At 40.7% G+C, this 21915-nt stretch overlaps 2 protein-coding genes across 6 annotated transcripts in view; one reads left to right on the top strand and one right to left on the bottom strand.

Annotated features, from left to right (window-relative positions):
- Adk (adenosine kinase) overlaps positions 1–1046 on the bottom strand; it is a 424911-nt gene extending 423865 nt beyond the window's left edge. For 2 of the 3 annotated variants that reach the window (XM_070020633.1, XM_070020634.1), the window contains exon 1: positions 944–1046. In XM_070020633.1, the coding sequence (XP_069876734.1) occupies positions 944–1008 (65 nt within the window). In that variant the 5' untranslated portion in view covers positions 1009–1046. The remainder of the gene's footprint in view (positions 1–943) is intronic. The other variant, XM_070020636.1, reaches the window with a different exon arrangement.
- Positions 1047–1427: 381 nt separating this feature from the next.
- On the top strand, positions 1428–20946 carry Ap3m1 (adaptor related protein complex 3 subunit mu 1). Of its 3 annotated transcripts, none has more exons than XM_070020630.1 (9): positions 1428–1527; positions 7116–7391; positions 7625–7796; positions 12190–12327; positions 14535–14620; positions 15455–15588; positions 16919–17126; positions 18094–18238; positions 18993–20946. In XM_070020630.1, the coding sequence occupies exons 2-9, from the start codon at positions 7119–7121 to the stop codon at positions 19091–19093; spliced, it is 1257 nt and encodes a 418-aa protein (XP_069876731.1). In that variant the 5' UTR covers positions 1428–1527; positions 7116–7118; the 3' UTR covers positions 19094–20946. The 3 variants fall into 3 exon arrangements, with proteins under 3 accessions (XP_069876731.1, XP_069876733.1, XP_069876732.1); XM_070020631.1 differs by lacking the exon at positions 1428–1527 and adding an exon at positions 1742–1846; XM_070020632.1 differs by lacking the exon at positions 18993–20946 and having other exon boundaries at positions 16919–17148; positions 18094–18232.
- Positions 20947–21915: the final 969 nt, after the last annotated feature.

The following is a 21915-nucleotide window of genomic DNA, read 5'->3' as shown; positions in this document are numbered from 1 at the left end:
TGTTGTTGGCAGTACTGGAGTATAAATTCAGTGACTCCAGCTTGCTAGGTAGAGGCTCTACCAAATGAAGCCATGTCTCCAATCATAATTCATTCTTTTGGAGGAAGAGTAATGTTGGAAGAAATGAGATTTGTCTTGCATAATCAGAGTCGCCAGTTTTAAATCACTTTTATCTATTCTTAGTAAGAAAAATCATTGCTTCCAATGAACATTACAAAATCATTAAAGATGGTGTATACTGTACTTTATACTTATTGGAAGGAATGTTTTCACAAACGACGTTCTAAAGGTAAAAAGAAACATCAACTTCTAAGCAAAATCAATTACATACGACAGCGGCTGGGGCAGAACTGTCTCCGCTGCTATCAAATGCGCAAATTAAGAACAAAAACCAAATCAGTCTTTCCTATTCATTCAAGAAAATGCTGCCCCCATCTACACCCGCCACCCGCCAAGCCTCGGAGGGGAAGTCTGAAGCTCAGGCCGAGGATTTTCCCAGGGGATGGCTTGTCAGAGTCCACGCGCCCTTCAGCAACACTTCGCAAAAGATATATCTTTGCCCCAGGGTACAACAGGTACTGGCCTCCTTCCAGCTGGAAGGTGAGAGCACCTGGACACTGCTAGGGCCAGATCTCCACCCGACGCGCCAACCCAGCCAGGGTGGACGCGCACGTGGCGCCCCTCGCAGACTCGGCTCCCTGGCAGGCTGCTGTGATTGGTCAAGAGCTGCCAGAGCCCGAGCTGCACTGGAACAGGAGACGACTGGGCAAAACTGAAAGGCGCCAAGGCGAGATCGTGGCCACGCCGGCAACGCTGCAGGTCCCGCGTTTTTGGTCCCATGTAGGCAGAGGGGCACCATCCAGCGTCGGGGCTGCGTAACCCCACCTGGCCCTGACTTGCTGCAAGCGTCTTTACCCTCCTCCCCACGTCGCGCAGCGCTCACCTCAGCGCTGGCGGCGCCTCCACCTTCAGCTTTTTGGGCTTCGGTTCTTCCTCAGAAGCTGCCATCTTCACACTCCCGCCCGACTTTGGCTCAATCACGGGCTCCGCCCCTTGACTTTATTGCTCCGCCCTCCCGCACGCGCGCACCGCCTTCTTTCCCATAAGCCCCGCCCCTCTGTGCCCTGCCCATTACACAACTCTACTCCACAACCATTGGTTCTACCGCTTGCCTGCACAGCTATTGCCCCGCCCCCTCATGAACACGCCTCACTGTAAGGGACCCCGTAATAAGTTAGGCGGTGGAGGAGCGCCTGTATGCAGATAGTGCGGGACTCCTTATTCTTCTAGGTGCCGGATGATTTCGAAGATTTGGGTCGTTCAGCTTAAAGGAGCATCTTCCCCCTTATTCAACGTCTTTCTACTTAATCTTTCTGGTACTGTCAACCTGATTGGTGTTTTTAAGGCTGTCAATCAGGCAGTTTTCTGGACACTCCTAAGTGAGGGGTCCTCGCCGCTTTCTCTGCTGCCTCAGCTTCGGTCCGGAGAGGACCCGGCGCCGAATCACTGACTCTCCTAGGTGTCGGGGTGAGTCTGAGGGGTGTGGAGTCCGCTGACTGAGGACCACACACACACACACACACACACACACACACACACAATAAAACTGGGAGTCGGCTTCATAGCTGGAGCTTGGGACTCATCCCGGGCCTTGGGAGCATTTGCTCCTGTGGGCCTGGGCGGTGCGTTCCCTCACGCCCGGCCTTCCGGGTTCTCATGCCAGCTGGGCCGGAAGGGAGATAGGCACCTGCACCGGTGTTCCCGAACCGTGGGACTCCAGTAGGTCCTCGTGGATCACTGGGATATCTCGCTGTGCTCCAGCGCGCGGTAACAACAGCAACAAAAGGTCTTGTCTCTCCCCACCCCCCCACCCCCGGGAACTGGAGAAGTCCCACAAGGCTTCTTCTGCCTTGCAGGACAGACGTCCTGATGGACCTGCGAGACAGGCCTGCTAGAGGATGGCGTCTGGACAAGCGTGGGGTGGGAAAACAATGAGGAATGTGTTGTAGTTCTTCCAAAGAACTGACTCTAAACTGAGAATGTGGTTTTGCTCGTGAAAGCGTGATGGGTCTGATTGTAGTGGATTTGTTTAAATTCTTGGTGAGAAGGTGCTACCATTATTTTGTGGAATTTGAGATCTATCAGATGTAACAGTGATGTAGAATAGAAATAAGTAGAATGTGTGTGTGTGTGTGTGTGTGGAATTTGAGATCTATCAGATGTAACAGTGATGTAGAATAGAAATAAGTAGAAGTGTGTGTGTGTGTGTGTGTGTGTGTGTGTGTGTGTGTGGAATTTGAGATCTATCAGATGTAACAGTGATGTAGAATAGAAATAAGTAGAAGTGTGTGTGTGTGTGTGTGTGTGTGGAATTTGAGATCTATCAGATGTAACAGTGATGTAGAATAGAAATAAGTAGAAGTGTGTGTGTGTGTGTGTGTGAGATCTATCAGATGTAACAGTGATGTAGAATAGAAATAAGTAGAAGTGTGTGTGTGTGTGTGTGTGTGTGTGTGTGTGTGTGTGTGTGTGTGTGTGTGTGTGTGTGTGTGTGTGTGTGTGTGTGTGTGTGTGTGTGTGTGTTGAACTCAGGGCCTGGGCGCTGTCCATGCTTAAGACTCAGGCTCTCTCACTGCAGCCGCACCTCCACTTCTGGTTTTTTATTGGTTAACTAGAGATCAGAGTCTAAAGTGTGTTAGCCCAATCTGACTTCAAACCATTAGCCTCATCTCAGACTCCCGAATAGGTAGGATTACTGGCGTGAGCCACGGGCTCTAGGCGGACATAGAAACTTCTTTTTTTTTGGTCAGTCATGGGGCTTCAATTCCAGGCCTGGGAGCTGTCCCTCAGCTCTTCAGGTCAAGGCTAGCGCTCTACTACACTTGAGCCATTGCGGTTTTCTGGTGGTTAATTGGAAATAAGAGTATCACAGACTTTCCTACCCCGGCTGGCTTTGTATCTCGATTCTCAGATCTCAGCCTCATAAGTAGCTAGGATTACAGGCGTGAGCCACCAGCACCCGGCGAAAACTTTTTTTTTTTAAGTTATGATAATTAAGCTATGTGAGAGCTAAAAGAATGACGTTTCATACACTGGGGTAAGAAACATGTGAAAAAGGTGTTTTTGTTTTGGTGCAGATCCTGGGACTTGAACTCAAGGCCTAAGCATTGTCCTTTTTTACTCAAGGCCAGCGCTCTACCACTTAAACCACACCTCCACTTCCGGTTTTTTAGTAATTACTTAGAAATAAGACTCTCAGAGACCTTCCGGTTGGCCTGGCTTCAGCCACAATCCTCAGATCTCACCTTCCTGAATAGCTAAGATTGCAGGTGTGAAACACCTGTGATCAGCTGCGTGTTTTGTTTTGTAAAACGCTATCGTTGACACAAAATTCTGCCATGATCAAAGAAGGAAGTTGAAATCCGAATAGTTACATCTAATAATTACAAAGTTAATTGGACCATTTGAGAGAACTACTTCTAGTGCTGAATGAGGAAAGACTACATGGCATGAAGTAATAATACTGAAGAGACTAGAAAGTAGTACAAATCTGTGATCCCACCGTGAGGATTGTTAATCTGAGATCAGCCTCGTATACCTATGGAGGCCCTATCTTAAAGAGAGTAAAAGAAGTATGTTGGGGCCGGGGGTAGGCAAGTAAACAATGTACAAAAGATCCTACAAGAGAAGGAAGGGGAAGGAAACTGGACAAAATTACCAAGGATTATTTTAAGGAGTGAGGGGGAGTACATTTCCAGTTGAGATCATAGGAAAAGTGGAGCCATTGAGGTGAATGATATTTGTCTGAAACTTAACTTCTCCTAACTAAAAAAAACAAAAACTATCTTGACAAGCTTAGTTCCTCTTATAGAATCTTAAAGTTTTTTTAACGTTTCTAACCATTCAACTTAATATACTATTAAAGTATTTAAAGAATATGTTCAATATCTCAATTCATTGAGTAGCAAATAGTATTGTAGAGAAGAGGAAAACTACCTGTACAGTTAACCTTCCCTGTTACAGAGAGGAAAAAAAAAATAGAAGCCATTCCTACACACCCCTCACCAATCTCCCACCCACTTAATTCCCCACCCTAACAGACAAATATAAAAAACTTCTCATCCTCTCTCCCTCTCTCCCTCTCCCTCTCCCTCTCCCTCCCTCCCTGCCCCCCCCCCTTTCTCTCCCCCTTTCCCTCTTTCCCCATACTGGGACCCCAGGGACTGGCACTTGCTAGGCAACCATTCTGCTTGAGATGCCCCCCAGCCCTAACCCATCTTCCCCTCTGTTTGAAGAGGAAAGTATGTCCCTTCTTCAATTCCTTTCTTAGTCTCCCTCTTTCTTTTTCTGTTTCTTCTTTGCTCTTATATCAGCTTTCTCTGGCCTCTTTGTGCCTTCCTTTCAGCATTTATAAATGTCTTTTTTTTTTTTTTTTTCTGGTTGTGGGGCTTGAACTCTGGGCTTGGGCGCTGTCTCTGCGCTCTTCAGGCCAGTGCTCTACCACTTGAGCCACAGCGCCACTTCCGGTTTTCTAGTGGTTTATTGGCGATAAGAGTCTCATGGACTTTCCTGCCTGGGCTGGCTTTGAACTGTGATCCTCAGATCTCAGCCTCCTTAGTAGCTAGGATTACAGGTGTGAGCCACCAGCACCCAGCTAAAATTTCTTTTTATTAGGAATTGTTCCATTTAATTTCTTTTCATCTCCTTTCCAGCTAGTCTTGACTCTGCTTATTTCTGGTTGTTTGTTTTTTGTTTTTTTTTCAACTTGTGACTTACTTCTCAGTCCACTGTCATGTCTTGTTTCCTGCATCCTAATAAACTACCACTGAAAGTGCCTTTACCTGTTATCACCAATGTCCGCTGTCACCAGTGTCCGCTGTTTGGTTAAACTATGCATTTTCAATATGGACAAATGTGCTTCCTGTAATAAAGAAAACTATATTCTTTTTATGTATAAAACACAAAGAAATTTAGAGTATGTAAATACATACACAGTATATTGCCATATTAGTTTTTTGGGATATATTAATTAATTTGATTTAATTTCCACATTTTATTCATAATTGTATAACTTTGTACATCATATATACATGCAACTATAGTGTTCCTTTTTTTTTTTTTTTTGGTGGGCCGTGGGGCCTGAACTCTGGGCCTAGATGCTGTCCCTCAGCTCTTGAGCCACAGCGCCATTTCCGGCTTTTTTCTGCTTATGTGGTGCTGAGGAATTGAACCCAGGGCCTCATACATGCAAGGCAAGCACTCTACCACTGAGCCACCTTCCCAGCCCTCCATTTATAATTTTTAAAAATAATTATTTTTTAAAGTTTTGGAGGAAGGTGTTTGACTGGCAGTGTTCTAAAAAGGTCCTCAAGCTGTAATCTCAGCAGTGGGGAGGGAGAGGCAAGAGGACCATTCAAGATCAGCCTGGCCTACATATTGAGACTGTCTCAAAAATAAAAAAATAAAAGTAAAAGAACACTTTTTAGACACCTTCCAAGGATGTTTTGACTACTGTAATTGCATTGTTTATGAAACATTAGGATCAGTGTATAATGTTTAGTAAAAGAATCCTTGATATATTTAATCAGTAGTTAAAGCTATGGTGAAACTGTCTTTGGGGGGAAAAATTTATTTTGTAACTCAAAAAACTCACAAGAGCTGTGTCCTGATAGGTCTTACATGTAGTCCTAGTTACTTAGGAGGCTGAGATCCAAGGATTGCAGTTCACAGCCAGCCTACTGAGAAAAGCTCAAGAGACCTCTTCTTAATCTGTAGTTAGGTCCAATGGCATGCACCTGTCATCTTAACATACATGGGAAGCCAAGATTGTGGTTCCAGGCCAGCCTAGACATAACAGGTCCCTGAGAGTCCATCTCCATGTAGGAAACCTTGACTTAGTAGTACATGCTGGTGATCCCAGCAACAAAAGGAAGCCTAATAGAAGGTGTCTCGTGGCACAAGCTGAAGCAGGGAGCTGAGACTATCCTAAAAACAACCAGTGAAAAACAGGGCATGAGGTATGGATTATTTGTACTGTGCCAAGCCAACCATGTGTAAGGCCCTGAGTTCAAGCCTCCATACTTCCCCCCTGCCCCCCCCCAAAAAAAACTGTGGTGATAGTGTATAACTTTTCTAATTTATATTACTCCATGTGGTATTTATATGTATTAGTCGATTGCTCATTATATCAGAAAAAAATAAGGTCTCTTTTCCTATTATAGAAAGTTAAGATGGATTTTAAAGCTAAGCATTGTTGAGAGCTGCAAGTGTTACTCTTTCATCTCAACACTAAGGATAACAACAATAAATCCAGTGGGCTGGTTTAACTTATTATATTCCTCTGAAAGTTGAACTGCTGCCAATAAAAACAACTTTGGTGGAAACTTTCCTGGAAATAATTTTTCCACCAGCTAGAAAGGATGAAAAAGAGCTCAGGCTCTGTACCAAGTTACTGGCTTCAAGAACAAGCAACTCTTTCAGGGTATATTATGGCCATAGAAATACATGAACTCTATTTGTAATAGGGTGAATGGTTGAGATAAACTATATAAAGTCTTTTAAATATATAATTTCTACTCTACTTCATTAAACTTTTTATATAAGTTGTTAGATTTGGTTTGCTAGTATCTTGTCTAGGAATTTATATTGGGAGGAAGGTAGACTGGTGGATTGTGGGTTTGGCTTGGGTTATTGGCTTGGGTTTGGCTGGTCTTGAATTCATGATCCTCTTGTCTAATCCTCTTGAGTTCTAGGGTTACAAACTTGCAGCATCTTTCAGGCTTTTTTTTTTCAAGTTTTGGGGTTTCAACTCAGCCTTGCCCTTGCTAGACAGATGCTCATCACTTGTGTCCCTAGCCCTTCAGGTCTCACTTTTTTTTTTTTTTCCCCTGAGCAGGTGTGGACTGTGATCCTATTTGTGCTTTCCAGATACAAGATGATAACTGTGCACCACCACATCTATCTTTTTATGGGTTGAGAGGAGAATCTCACTAACTTGTTGCCCAGGCCTTGAACCATGATTCTCTCCATCCTGGCCTCACAAATGACTAGGATAAAAGGAACGGATACAAATATATGTACTGATGTGTAGTAAATTTAATCTTCTTTCTCCACAGAAAATGATCCACAGTCTCTTTCTCATAAATTGTTCTGGAGACATATTTCTAGAGAAGCATTGGAAAAGTGTTGTGAGCCAGTCTGTGTGTGATTATTTCTTTGAAGCTCAAGAGAAAGCTGCTGATGTTGAAAATGTACCACCTGTCATTTCAACACCTCACCACTACCTCATCAGTATCTACCGGGATAAGCTCTTCTTTGTGTCTGTCATCCAGACTGAAGTGCCACCACTCTTTGTAATTGAGTTCCTACATCGAGTTGCTGACACTTTTCAGGTTTGTTTTCATGAAACTTTTATAACTTAAATTACCTGGGTCAGTTGGAGGGAGACACATAATCATATGTAATTTCCAACTTTTAATGTGTACTGTTTGTCTCTGTCTCTTTTCTGTTTCACATATTTCTAACATCTTAAACAGTGACTTATGCTTACAGGAAATTTCAGAACCATTTCTAGGAAGCCTTTCTGTCTACTTTTTGTTGTTCAGTGTTATAAATATTTTGTTAGGACTACTTTGGTGAGTGTTCGGAGGCTGCAATTAAGGATAATGTCGTCATAGTATATGAGCTATTGGAAGAAATGTTAGACAATGGATTTCCTCTGGCTACTGAATCTAACATTTTGAAAGAACTGATTAAACCACCAACAATTCTACGTTCTGTCGTCAACTCTATTACAGGTATGAAAGTTGGACACAGTTTACTGGGAACCAAACAACTAAAATTTTATTGTTGCTTAGGGTCTGACATACTACAAGGTGATCTGATCTGACCAAAATTTAAATTAGTGGCAATGTTAAAATGATATGTTCTTTAAATTATGAATTTTATTTTTACCAAAAAAGGCTAGGCTGCAGCTCAATGATAGGTAGAATACCTAGCATTCACTAAGCCCTGAGCTTTTATCCTCAGTACTGAGAGAGGTGTCGGGGTTGGGGGAAGGTAGAATGAAGAGAAGGGAAGAAGGAAAGAAGGGAACGGAAAAAATAATAAGAAATGAGCCCATTTGTGGTATCTCAATCAAGCAAACTTCCAATTGGGTTTTGTTCTTGAGTATAATGAAAAGTTAAGTATATCAAGTATATCCAAATGAAAATACTCTTAAATTTTTGTGTCCACTATACTGTCTATCTTTGTAAATCTATCATCTTCAATTTATTGACCTAAAAATGGGATGAAAAAGACATACCAAAAAGTAAATCATTCAGCAACTTTTTTTTTTTTTTTTTTGGTCGGTCATGGGGCTTGAACTCTGGGCTTGGGCACTGTCTCTGTGCTCTTCAGCTCAAGGCGAGTACTCTACCACTTGAGCCACAGCACCACTTCCGGTTTTCTAGTGGTTTACTGGAGATAAGTCTCACGGACTTTCCTGCCCAGGCTGGCTTTGAACCTCGATCCTCCTGAGTAGCTAGTATTACAGGCCTGAGCCACTAGCGCCCAGCTCATTCAACAACTTTTTTGTAATACTTTGTGAAAGCTGAGTTTTAGGAGAACTCAGAAGTTTTAGGTAAATTCAAAGACACATAAAGTATCCGTGCTCTTAAAACTAATACTTTAGATGAGAGACTGAGAAAAAAGTTTAAATGCTTAATTAGCAGTTTAATATTTTAAAAAGCAATTCCATACTTCATAGACAATGCAGGGTAATATTGGAAAGTATATATGATATAATACTAACTGGGGGAAAAAAAAACACAAAATCAGAACTTACTTATAGTTTTATGTAAATATATGCGCAAACAAAAGTTAGAGTAGCTGTCACCAGGTAAGGAAATATGTTATCTTTTTAAAAACTCTGTGTGTGTGTGTGTGTGTGTGTGTGTGTGTGTTATCTTTTTAAAAACTGTGTGTGTGTGTGTGTGTGTGTGTGTGTGTGTGTGTGTGTGTCCGTGTGTGTGTGTCCCCAGTCCTGGGGCTTGAACTCAGAGCTTATAGTTTTATGTAAATATATGCGCAAACAAAAGTTCTGATATGTTTAGAGTAGCTGTCACCAGGTAAGGAAATATGTTATCTTTTTAAAAACTTTTTTGCGCTGTGTGTGTGTGTGTGTGTGTGTGTGTGTGTGTGTGTGTGTGTGTGTGTGTGTGTGTGTGTGTGTGTGTGTGTGTGTGTGTGTGTGTGTGTGTGTGTGTGTGTGTGTGTGTGTGTGTGTGTGTGTGTGTGTGTGTGTGTGTGTGTGTGTGTGTGTGTGTGTGTGTGTCAGAGCCTAGGCACTATCCCTGAGCTGCTTTTGCTCAAGGCTAGCATTCTAGCACTTGAGCCACAGCACCACTTCCAACTTTTTCTGTGAATGTGGTACTAAGGAATCAGCCCAGGGCTTCATGCATACTAAGAAAGCACTCTACCACTAAGCCACATTCCAAGCCTTGCTCTATATTTATTCATTTTCTAAAAGAAAAAGTATTTGTTAGGAAAATGTTACTAAAATATGTAAAAATATTTAGCAACAGAGATTGCTAAGATAACATCTTACGAAGTTCAGAAGACTGGTCCAGTGAAGTACTGACCTGTAGTACTAGTGAGGTGGCTCTTACATAGGGCCTAGAGACTCAGTAGAATGCAGTAGAATATAGGGTGGAGGAATAAGAGCATTCTTTATAGATGGAACTCTGACCAAAAAAAAAGCTGAATTTTAAAAGTGACATCAGGCCACGTGTAGGGATTTGTGTCTATAGTCTCAGCTATATGGGAAGCTGAGGCAGGAGAATTACTTGAGCTCAGGAGTTCAAGACTAGCCTAAACAACATAACAAGACCCCGTCTCAGAGGAAAAAAAAGGTTGGGATATCTTTGAATACTAGGCAAACTATTTTCATGGACATGTAGGGGAGGGGAGTCTCTCCTAACCCTTAGTTACTCTTTAGCATAAAGCAAATGGGTAAAGAGTGAAGGCTTTCCATTTTGTGGGAAGATAACATGAGGAAAAGTTTTTTTCAAAAATTCTTTTGGAAGTCAACAGGTTGGAGGGACGAACACTACTGCAAGTGAACTGCAAAATTGTTAGCCTTGGAATGGTGGTAAATGCCTATAATCTCACCGTGCTTTGGAGGGGATGGCAGGAGGGTCTCAAGTTTGAGGCCAGCCAAGAAGTATATACATAGCACAAAAAAAAAAAAAAAAAAAAAAAAAAAAATATATATATATATATATATATATATATATATATAAAAGCATGTAATGGTTGCAACTGGTTTCTTTTGTTTGTTTGTTTGTTTTTTTGGGGGGGTCCGGTCATGGGGCCTGAACTCTGGGCCTGGGTGCTATCCCTCAGCTCTTCAGCCCAAGGCAAGCGCTCTTATCACTTGAGCCACAGCGCCACTTCCGGCTTTTTTGTTTTCTGCTTATATGGTGCTGAGGAATCAAACCCAGGGCCTCATGCATGCAAGGCAAGTGCTCTACCACTGAGCCGCCTTCCCAGCCCTTTTCTTTGTTTTTGTTTTTTGTACAAGTCCTAGGGCTTGAACTCAGAGCCTGGGTGCTATTTAAGCTTTTTTGCTCAAGGCTAGAGCTCTACTACTTGAGCCACACCTCCACTTCCAGTTTTTTGGTAATTAATTGGAGATAACAGTCTTACAGACTTTCTGTTTTTTAATATATATATTTTTATTGTAAAGATACTATACAGAGGAGTGACAGTTAACATGAGTAAGGTAATGAGTACATTTCCTATGGACCATTGTTACCCCCTCCTCTTATAGACTTTCTTGCCCTTGGTTTTGAACCATGATCCTCAGATTTCATTCTCCTGAATAGCTAGGATTACAGATGTGAGACACCAGCACTCAGCTGTACTGTTTTTTGTATGTTGTTTTGGTCCTAGTTTTAATACAAATTCTACTACATGGCCCAGGATTGCCTCAGTCTCAGATTCTTCTATCCTCCTAAGGGCTGACAGGTGTACCAGGCTTTCATCTGTATTTTTGTATATATTTTACTTTATTTAGTCAATACTAGGTTTGAACTGAGGACCTAGGAGTACTCTCCACTTGAGCATGTCCTCTTTTTGCTTTTAGTTTATTTTTCAAGAAAGATCTTACTCTTTTTTTTCATGACCAGCCTCACTCAGACCATGATTCTCTTGCCCCTGCCTCCTGAGTAGCTGAGTTTACACATAGGAGCCACCATACCCTAACTGTTATTTTGTAATAGAGTCTCAAATAACCCTTTTGCCCAGTCTGGTTCAAACTTCTATTGTCCCATCTCTGCCCCCAAGTAATCAGGATTATAGACATGTATCACCATATCTAACTCAAGTACAATCCAAAAAAGCTAAAATTATTAGAATAAAAAAAATAATAATAAATACTATTTATGGGGGGAAGTATTTAAAGAAATATTCCAAAATGTGTTTTTTGGTAAGAAAACAGGTTTGTTAAATCTAAGCACTTTTTTTCTCTCTCATTTTCATGGCTCAACATGTACTACTTTTGCATTGGAAATGTAAATTAACCAAAATATTAAGTCCTAGTTCAAGTATGTGTGTTTTAGATAATGAAACATATTATTTACCAGGAAATTAGCTAGATATTGAATACTAGCTATATTGAAGCCAAATGAGTACACTGACCTTTAATGAGAAAAGCTAAAATTATGTCCCTTTTTTCATTACTCCACTGAGGTCTTCTTGGCAGCATTTTATGTAGAATTCCACTTAATTCCAAGAGCCAAGCGCTCTCTGTTCTCAGTGGAGACATTTTTCTATAGAAAGTTTTAAAACAGCCAACCTTTGTTTTTGTTTTGTTTTTTTAAGTCACTGGCAGCCAAGTGAGATGCTATTGTTGAGCCACTAGAATTAGCTTAGGTTACAGCTAATAAGAAACAGAAGATAAGTAAATGCACTTACACTGGTTTGGCAGGTAAACAGGAACACATGGCCTGTTTCTGCCTCTAGAAATTTGATCATGTTGGTATGGGTATGTCTCCAACAATTCTAGAGACTATCTGCAACTTTAACGAGGAAAAGTCCAAACATTGAAGAAGCAACTAAAGCATTCCTTTTTTCTTCCCCCTGGTAAGAGCTTTTCTGATGGCCATACTACACATCAGCTTTACTTTCTTCTTTTCCAAATTCTAGGCAGTAGTAATGTTGGGGACACACTCCCCACCGGGCAGCTTTCCAATATCCCATGGCGCCGGGCTGGAGTAAAGTACACAAACAACGAAGCCTATTTTGACGTCGTGGAAGAAATAGATGCAATTATAGATAAATCAGGTAATTGTGTGCATGTAGTCTTATGGAGGAAGAAGAAACAGTTCAACTGACAACTGAAGAGAAAATTGAAATCCATTGGCAGTGTAGTTTCAGTGGCTAGGCATTCATTTCTAATGATTTTTAAATCTATTTCTTTTGCCCAGATGTTACATATAATTATCATAACTACTAGTTGAGATCTGCCAAACATTTGTAAATTGGAACTTGAGATGCCTTACTTAAAGCCAGTTATTTCCCTCTGTATCTCTGCCTCTTGCTGTGTATTCACTCTGAAAGTTACGTATAATTACCATACTTTTCCTACTATATTGCATGCTCATTTCTAGTGAAGGCCCCTTCTGTTTTTTGGCAGCACCAGAGTTTGAACTTAGAGTTTCATACCATTTGATTTACACCTTCAGCCAATTTTAGTCTTATTTTTGAGATTGGGTTTCATTTATTTGTCCCAGCCAGCCTAGACCAAGATCACACTTCCCATAGTAACCAGAATTACAGACACACACCACCACACCGTTTTTTTATTGTTTTTGTTTTTGTTTTTGTTTTTTTTTATTTTGGGTCCGGTCGTGGGCCTGAACTCTGAGTCTGGGCACTGCCCCTCAGCTCTTCAGCTCAAGGCTAGCGCTCTACCACTTGAGTAACAGCACCACTTCTGGATTGTTTTTTTGCTTATGGGTGCTGAGTAATCGAACCCAGGGCCTCAAGCACGCAAGGCAAGCGCTTTACCACTGAGCCAACTTCCCAGCACCTTTTTTTTATTGAGAGGGGAAGATTTTTTTAACTTGGGCTGGCCTGGAATATAATCCTCTTGTCTCAGGCTCCTGTGTAGGTCGGATAACAGGTACAAGCCATATTACAACACTCTTGGTAAACTTTTTGCCCAAGCTGCCTTGAATTGTGATTGCCCTCAGTTTCCCAAGTAGCTAAGATTACAGGTTTAAGATACCAATGCCAGATCCTCACCAGGGTTTGAACTCAGGGCCTTGGGCTTGCCTGACTTGCTTGCTTAGCTTACTTGCTGAGATAATGTTCTACCATTTGAGCTACATGTCGAGCCCTGCTTTTTGCTGGTTATTTTGTTTATTTATTTATTTTTGGGTCCAGTCATGGGCCTGAACTCTGGGCCTGGGCGCTGTCCCTCAACTCTTCAGCTCAAGGCTAGCGCTCTACCACTTGAGCCACAGCACCACTTCTGGCTTTTTTCTTCTTTGCTTATGTGGTGCTGAGGAATGGAACCCAGGGCCTCATTCATGCAAGAAGCGCTCTACCACTGAGCCACCTTCCCAGCCCTTTGCTGGTTATTTTGGAGATGGAGCTTTGTGAACTTTTCTGCTAGCTTTGAACCACAATTATCTGGATATCAGCCTTCTAAGTAATTAGGATTACAAAAATAAGCTATGAAAGCCTAGCCCCCTGTTTTAAGAAAGAATCATAAAATATCTTATTAAAACATCTACTCTTCACATCTTCACATTTTATACATAAGAAAGCTGAGGGGCTGGGAAGGTGGCTCAGTGGTAGAGCGCTTGCCTTGCATGCATGCGCCCCTGGGTTCGATTCCTCAGCAACACATAAGCAAAAAGAAAAAAGCCGGAAGTGGCGCTGTGGCTCAAGTGGTAGATCGCTAGCCTTGAGCTGAAGAGCTGAGGGACAGCACCCAGGCCCAGAGTTCAGGCCCCACAACCAGACCCAAAAAACAAAGAAAAGAAAAGAAAGCTGAGGCTCACAAGGATTAAGTGACCTGCTTAAGTTCTCACAGTTAGTTGATACATGGTGATGATTTATTATGAATTATGGCTAATATTTTGTCTTAAGTAAAAGCCAGGCCCATTGTAACATTCCAGCTTATAGAATAATAGATCATAACTCCTATTTCTTAAAAACTAACCATTAGCGTAATCCATTTCATAAGCAACCATCATATTTAAATTATTTTTAAAAAACTAGTAGTTTCAGTGTTGTTTCTATAAAGAAGACAAGTTTGATTTTCATAGAATTATATTTCAACCAGTTAGATACTAGCCTAGCTCTCAGCTATCTGAACTGTACTAATGGATTCTCTGTCCACTGACCTATTAGTAGAGGTATAAAGGTTAAAGTCTTAACACTCAGGGTGTATCTGTTACTCTGAATATGGTGTAAGCTCTAGTCAGGACCTAAAGTCCATTGATATTTCCTTAGGATAATACCTCTTGTTATCTCTTTAGGATCTACAGTGTTTGCAGAAATTCAGGGGGTCATTGATGCTTGCATTAAGCTATCTGGAATGCCTGATCTCTCTCTCTCTTTCATGGTAGGTTTTGTTCTCCTATTTTATTGATATTTCTATATCTAACATATATGATATACTAAATAAAATAACCTCTGAGATAAGATTATAACTTAGATCACAAAGGATTATCTCAGAAATACTAATGTCTAGCACAGCCTCCCAAAGCAGTACCTCATACAATGTGCCTAGTCTTTATGGAAAAGTTTTGCTTAAGAGTGCTAGCACTGAATGGTAGAGTGCTTGCCTTGCATGCATGAAGCCCCTGGGTTTGATTATATGTGGTATAAGCAGAAAAAGCCGGAAATGGCGCTGTGGCTCAAGTGGTAGACCGCTAGCCTTGAGCTGAAGAGCTGAGGGACAGTGTCCAGACCCAGAGTTCAGGCCCTACAACCCAACAACAACAAAATAAAAGAGTGCTAGCAGTGGCTTTAAATTGGCTTGCTGGCTTCTGTAAATCCCTGATGTCACTTTCACTAAGTAATTACTTGCTTTGCTTATATGGGAGGACATTTGTGTTTCCTATCATTTTAGACCCAGTATAACACACTGCTGAAAATAGTTTAAGAAAATGTAGTTCTGGTGGTGTGGTGTCTTTGTCAGTTTCTGACTTTAAACTTAAGCTATGGAATGCCTTTGCTCCCCATACTTACTAAATTTCAAATAATAGTTATGTAAAATACGTGCAAGCTTTAAAGCATTGTGAAACCTTATGCTGTTACAATGTGATGATTTAATAAACATTATGTGTCTAGTTGCTTTTTCCTTAAGGAGCATATTAATTTCTCCTAATACCTGATCAGTGTGGCCATACTCATTATTTTCTATGAATGTAGTTGTCTTTTGTATTTCTGACAGAACCCAAGGCTTCTGGATGATGTCAGCTTCCACCCGTGCATTCGGTTTAAACGTTGGGAATCTGAAAGAGTTTTGTCATTTATTCCTCCAGATGGAAATTTCCGACTCATATCGTATCGTGTCAGCTCACAAAAGTATGTTGATACATTAGACAGAATCTGCCTTTGCCCTTTTCCCTTATTCTGATAGTTTAGTACTTGAGTTTAACTATGGCTTACCTGGAGATCTAGTGAGAACTGGTGAAAAATATGTGCTGAAAATAATCAGTTACTTAGAATCTCATAGTGTGGAGTATGTAGTTAAAAGTGTCTTTGACAATGCTTACATACCATGCATCTGGTATCTTATTTCATGGTGAAATACCATGAATCTGGTACCTTAATCTTTTACTATGGTCTATGGATTTTGTGGCTAACAGGAGACAGACCTATCCTAGGACATTTCCTTAAATTATCCACTTCAAGACACTCTTCTCTGCACTACATTTTGGAGGTTTTTGTTTGGGGCTTGAATTTAGGGCCTCAGAACTGTCCCTGAGCTTTTTTTGCTCAAGGCTAATGCTCTACCACTTGAGCCATAGCTCTACTTTCAGGTTTTTGGTGGTTAATTGGAGATAAGAGTCTCACGGACATTCCATGCACAAGCTATCTTTGAACTGTGATCTTCAGCTCTCAGCCTTCTGAGTAACTAGGATTAAAGATAAAAGCTACCTACATCTAGCACTTTTGTTTCTGAGACAGGGTCTCAGTATGTAATCCAAGCTAGCCTTCAACTTGTCATATACCATAGGATAGCTTTTAACTCTAGATCTTACATTGTCAGCCTCCCAAGTCCTGGAATTACAGTAATAAGCTACAACTAGCTTGTATTGAGGTTTGTTTTTTATTTTGCTTTGCATTGAGGTTTAAACTCAGGTTCTTGTGCCTACTAGACAAGTAATCTACCAATGGAACCATGTCTAGTCTATTTTCCTTTAGTTATTTTTCAGGTAGGGTCAGTTATTTTTGTTCAAGCCAGCTTCAGACCAGGATCCTCCTAGTTAGACCTCTCAAGTAAATGGGATTACTGGGTGACTCAAGCCCAATTTATTCTTTGAGATAAGGCCTCTAACATTTTACCACAGCAGACCTGAAACCATAATCCTACCTCTTCCTCCCAAGTAGGTAGGATTACAGGTGTGAGCCGCCATACCCAGCAACCCAGATTGTCTACTGTGACTAAACTCGAATTTTTATTCTTGTTGCAATGAATTCTTGTAGTTCCTAACTCACTGGTACCAGATATTTTGTTATACTCAACTGTCCCCTGTGCAAATACTGAATCTTTAGTTCTAGAGGTTTAGAACACTTCATAGAGTTGGCAGTAGCACAGGATATTCAGGGCTGTTTGCAGACCACCTTGGGAGATGTTTCATGTCATTCATGGTGTACACATGAGCTTTTGTGTCTTTCTCTTTGTTTCTAGTCTAGTGGCAATACCAGTGTATGTGAAACATAGTATCAGCTTTAAGGAGAACAGTTCCTGTGGCAGATTTGATATAACAATTGGACCAAAGCAGAATATGGGGAAAACTATTGAAGGAATCACAGTGACGGTTCACATGCCAAAAGTTGTGCTGAATATGAACCTGACACCAACACAAGGCAGCTATACATTTGATCCAGTCACCAAGGTACAGCCACTTCAAATCAAGAGTGAGCAAGTGTTTCTGTAATCTCTTTTCAGATTAGGGGGGGAGGGGAGGTTGTTGTTATGGTTTTTGAGGGGTTTATGGAGTTAGTGTTTTAAAGTAAAGCTCCTCTAAACCCCATGAGCACACAACTCTGCTGTGTGTGGACTTAGAAGAAATCCTGTTGAGTAGATGAACAGAAGACCCACTTAACAGATGAGTTAAGAGTGGGTCTTAACTCATCTGTTAATAATCCAGCCACTCCAGTTAAAAGGCAAGGCTAGGTAGTTCATGTGTAATACTCATAAGGCTCTGAGATCCATCTCCTGCACTGCAAAAATTAGTGAGTAAAAGCTTTATGAAAATGTGGATACAGAAAATATAATAAATTTAAATTACTAGATTCCTATAGTCATCATTGTAACTTGATCCTTTTTATTTGTTTGTTTGTTTGTTTGTTTAGTCAGTCATGAGGCTTGAACTCTGGGCCTAAGCACTGTCCCTCAGCTCCCTCAGCTCTTCAGCTCAAGGCTAGCGCTTTACCTCTTGAGCCACAGCGCCACTTCCAGTTTTCTGGTGGTTAATTGGAGATAAGAGTGTCACAACTTTCCTGCCCAGGCTGGCTTTGAACCATGATCCTCAGATCTCAGCCTCCTGAGTAGCTAGGATTATAGGCATGTTAAACATGTCATTTCAGTACTCTTCCACAGGGATAATGGTTAGGAGAGCTGGTTCCTCACCCTTACACTTGCCTCTAACAGAAAGCTTTCAAATAACTACAAAAGAAGATTTTTCTCTTAGCTTCCTGCTTGGTAGGAAGTATTGAGAAGTCTGATAAAAGCATATTTTTAAATAGTCATAAAATGTTCTCTAGTTTCCAAGACACTACTTTACTTTGTATAAAGTGCGTAGTGTCTTTGAACCTTGTCTTTAACAAATGGTTCAGATTTTGATTTTATATCTTTTTAAGGTACTAACATGGGATGTGGGGAAAATTACACCACAAAAGCTCCCAAGTCTTAAAGGACTGGTAAATTTACAGTCTGGAGCACCCAAGCCAGAAGAGAATCCAAGCCTCAACATACAGTTCAAGATCCAGCAACTTGCTATTTCAGGTAAGGATAATCTGATGTTGAAGGATAATTGAGCTTTGGAGTTTGGGAGTTTTTGTTAAAGAGTACTGATGTTTAAATTCAGGGCCTCATACTTGGTAGGCAGGTGCTCTAGGAAGAAGAGCTGCACCACACCATCAAGCCCAGATAACTGAGTTTTGCTGAGCCCAGTTATTAGGACTAACAAACATTCCCATCAGGAAAGAGAAACTGTTTGCCTTTTACATGGTGCTAAGGGATACCATGGATTTGGGAGAGACCTTGTTTCACACAGCATTTCTTCACCCCCATACTCACTTCATTTACGCACCAAAGAGGGGGATAGTGATATTCATAGGAAATAGAATTAGCCTACATGGACATCTTTTTTTTGGGGGGGGGGGGTCCGGTCGTGGGGCCTGAACTCTGGGCCTGGGCGCTGTCCCTCAGCTCTTCAGCTCAAGGCTAGCACTCTACCACTTGAGCCACAGCGCCACTTCCGGCTTTTTTCTTTTTTGCTTATGTGGTGCTGAGGAATCAAACCCAGGGCCTCATGCATGCAAGGCAAGCGCTCTACCACCGAGCCACCTTCCCAGCCCCTACACGGACATTTTAATCAAAACATCCCTACAATATAATAATTCATAAATGGTAATAAGGACATTGCTTCTAAATGGTAGAAAAGATTTGATACTTAGGATTTAGTATTCAGTATTCATTGCTAAATCAATTGTTTTATATGGGGATAGTAATTTGTGTTTCATTATTTTTGACACAGGCTTAAAAGTAAACCGTTTGGACATGTATGGAGAGAAATATAAGCCATTTAAAGGAGTCAAATATGTCACAAAAGCTGGAAAGTTCCAAGTGAGAACATGAGAAAAGGCCAAAATTCCTCAAGATCAGTTTGTTTTCCAAGTGTCATTACAATCTATTACTATTAGGTACCAATTGGGTGGGAATACATATTCTAGTTGAAGCATTTGTCAAGCGACACATCACTAACAAAACTGCTTAGTAACTGATGTAGTGTTCTTAAGGAGCTTTAAGCTAAGGGAAGTTTTCTAATAACTTAGCTGACTTTCTATCTTTTCACTTATGAAGATTTTGGAGGTGATTTTTCACACAGAGGGCCACCAGTTGGGTATTGCACACTGAAACAGTAAAGGCGGAAGGCTACAGTGATGACCTCTGCCACAGCAAGTGAACTGGCTCATCCAGCAAAACTATCACTCTGTTATGTGATGTCAGGTGCAGCCGAATGTTATGCCTTCTGATCTTAGTTATCTCAAATCAGTATCTGTCCTAACAGGAAATTTTCCCCACCCCCAAGAAGTTTACAGAAAACTGCCTCTTCAAGTGTTTGCCTTATTCAGCTTTTCACTTGTGCCATTAAGCAAGCACTGTAGCAAAAGCCACTTACACATGGCCCGGCAGGGAGCTGAGCTGCTCCACGCTCCATTCTCACTGTACTTGGTATTATATTTTTTATAAATAAGATTTTTATGTAAAGCTCAGATTTTGATTTACAAGAACGTTGCTGCAGTAATATACCATCTCAATTTTGTGCCACTGGTTCAGCTGTTAGAGAGCACAATATTAAAAAAAAATCATTTGTATCAAAGGGGCAAGTGCTTTTTAAGGTAATAAAAGGAAACACTATTTCTGCTTTTAGGAAGTTGTTGCAAGCACAAATATTTGCACTTTGAAGCAAATTAAGGCAGTAAAAGAGAAATTTAAGTGAGCCCTTTGCCATTTTCATGTCTTGTAAAACTTTATCCAATAGCCTAAAAGCCTCATGCCCTACAGCGAAGGGAGGAAAATGTGTCTGCCTCACTATTGTCAGTGGTTTCTTTTTAATCTTCATCTTTTTTGTTGTTCTTAAAGGGTTGAATTTGCCTGTATCCCTTGTCTTTAGGGACAATTCCTTTCCATATTATATACTTGCCAAGGCTTCCTCTATCCATACTGTTGTCAGAATGGTCGATGAGTACTTCAATATTTCTCCTGTTCTGAGTACCTGGAAGAACATTTATCAATTCTATTGGCTTGGCATTCACAGCCTACTTATTTTAATCACTAGATATAAAGAAATGAAGGAGGCTGAACGTTAAAATACAAGCCTTCTTGTTTATACTTAATACTACTAGTTGTTTTTTTATCTTTATTTCCTTGTGGCTCCATTATTTTCCTTCACTATTCTCAGCTTATAACTCTGTCCCTTATGCTAAGGCTATTTTTTACCTTCATCCCATTTATTCTGGTAAGTTCTAGTAGTTGGCTCACCATTGTATAGTATCATTCTTTGCATTTCCTGCCTGGGGCATCCAACCTACCTTTCTTCTAGTGAGAAAGGCCACTTTTTCAGAATGTTTTTGTGGTGGTGTTTTTTGTGCTAGTCCTGGGGCTTAAACTTGGCCTAGGCTTTTGTGCTCTATCACTTTTGTGCTCTACCACTTTGAGCCACAGTGCCATTTCCAGCTTTTTGGTAGTTAATTAGATGGAGATAAGAGTCTCATCGACTTTCCTGCCTGGGCTGGCTTTGAACTGTGATCCTCAGATCTCAGTCTCCTGAGTAGCTAGCATTATAGGAATGAGTCACCAACAGCCAATACAACCTTTAAATTTCTAAAGTAACCAATATATTGGGCAGCTAAAGTAAAAATGTTACTAAGTATTTATTATTTATTCCCTTTGCTTAAGATTGGTTAAGCCAATTCAATTGAGAGAGAGAGAGAGAGAGAGAGAGAGAGAGAGAGTATGTGAGTGTGTGTGTGTGTGTGTGTGTGTGTGTGTGTGTGTTTTGCTGGGGCTTGCACATGCAACGCAAATATTTTACCACTGAGCTACATCCCTAAATCCTTCTTCAGAGTTCTTACCTTAGTAGAGCAATCACATTTGCTTTTCTTTCTACAGAATCCCTGATCTCAGTTATCCATAATCTGGACTGTCCAATTTATTTTCTTCCTGTGCTGTATCTTCTCTTATACCCAAGAATGTATACCAATAGTCCCTTGCCTCCAGCAATTTCTTCTAAAACTTCCAAGTAGACACTGTTTCCTTTTACAATTAAGTTATTGTATTTATTAATTATATAATCCAGTAAGTCCTTTCCCTTGTTCTGACTATACTGTCAATAAAATAGATCAAAGTAAAAAATTGATTTTTTAGCTTGATTTTTGATTGAACAATTTTAAACCTCAGTGTTAGTGCATACTGAACAGTTATCAGATTCCTCTGTGCTACCATAAGAAATGAGAGCTGCTGCAAAGCTTGTCCAATTGCTTTTCTCCTCAAATCGGTATGTTCACAGCCATTTATACTTTAAACATCACTTGTCTGGCCACAGTTGAATTGGTAAGTGACCAAAACTACTATCTTTACACTACCACCTACCAATATGGGTCCAAGAATAGTCATTAGAATATTTTTCAAGTACAGAATTCCAGTTAATCTCAAAACAGTCCCTTTAGTCTAACTAAATTCTTAAAGAGATTTTAAGAACAAATGAAATGTTTTTCTGTATGAAAGAGTCCCCATCATTTTATCCAAAGGGAAAGTTCACCTGATAGGTTCAATCCTTAAATGATTCTGTTGCAAACCTTGAAATATGCTAGCCTTGTCCTTAGAAACAAATGATTTGAGGAAGTACTGTAACACAACAGGAAGGAAGCACCATTTAACACAAATGGGATAAATAG

This window comes from Dipodomys merriami, unplaced genomic scaffold, assembly GCF_024711535.1.
Source record: "Dipodomys merriami isolate MVZ:Mamm:240054 unplaced genomic scaffold, mDipMer1.0.p SCAF_14, whole genome shotgun sequence".
NCBI lineage: Eukaryota > Metazoa > Chordata > Mammalia > Rodentia > Heteromyidae > Dipodomys > Dipodomys merriami.
Note: the sequence above shows the minus strand (reverse complement) of the source record. Positions and strands in the feature narration are given on the sequence as shown.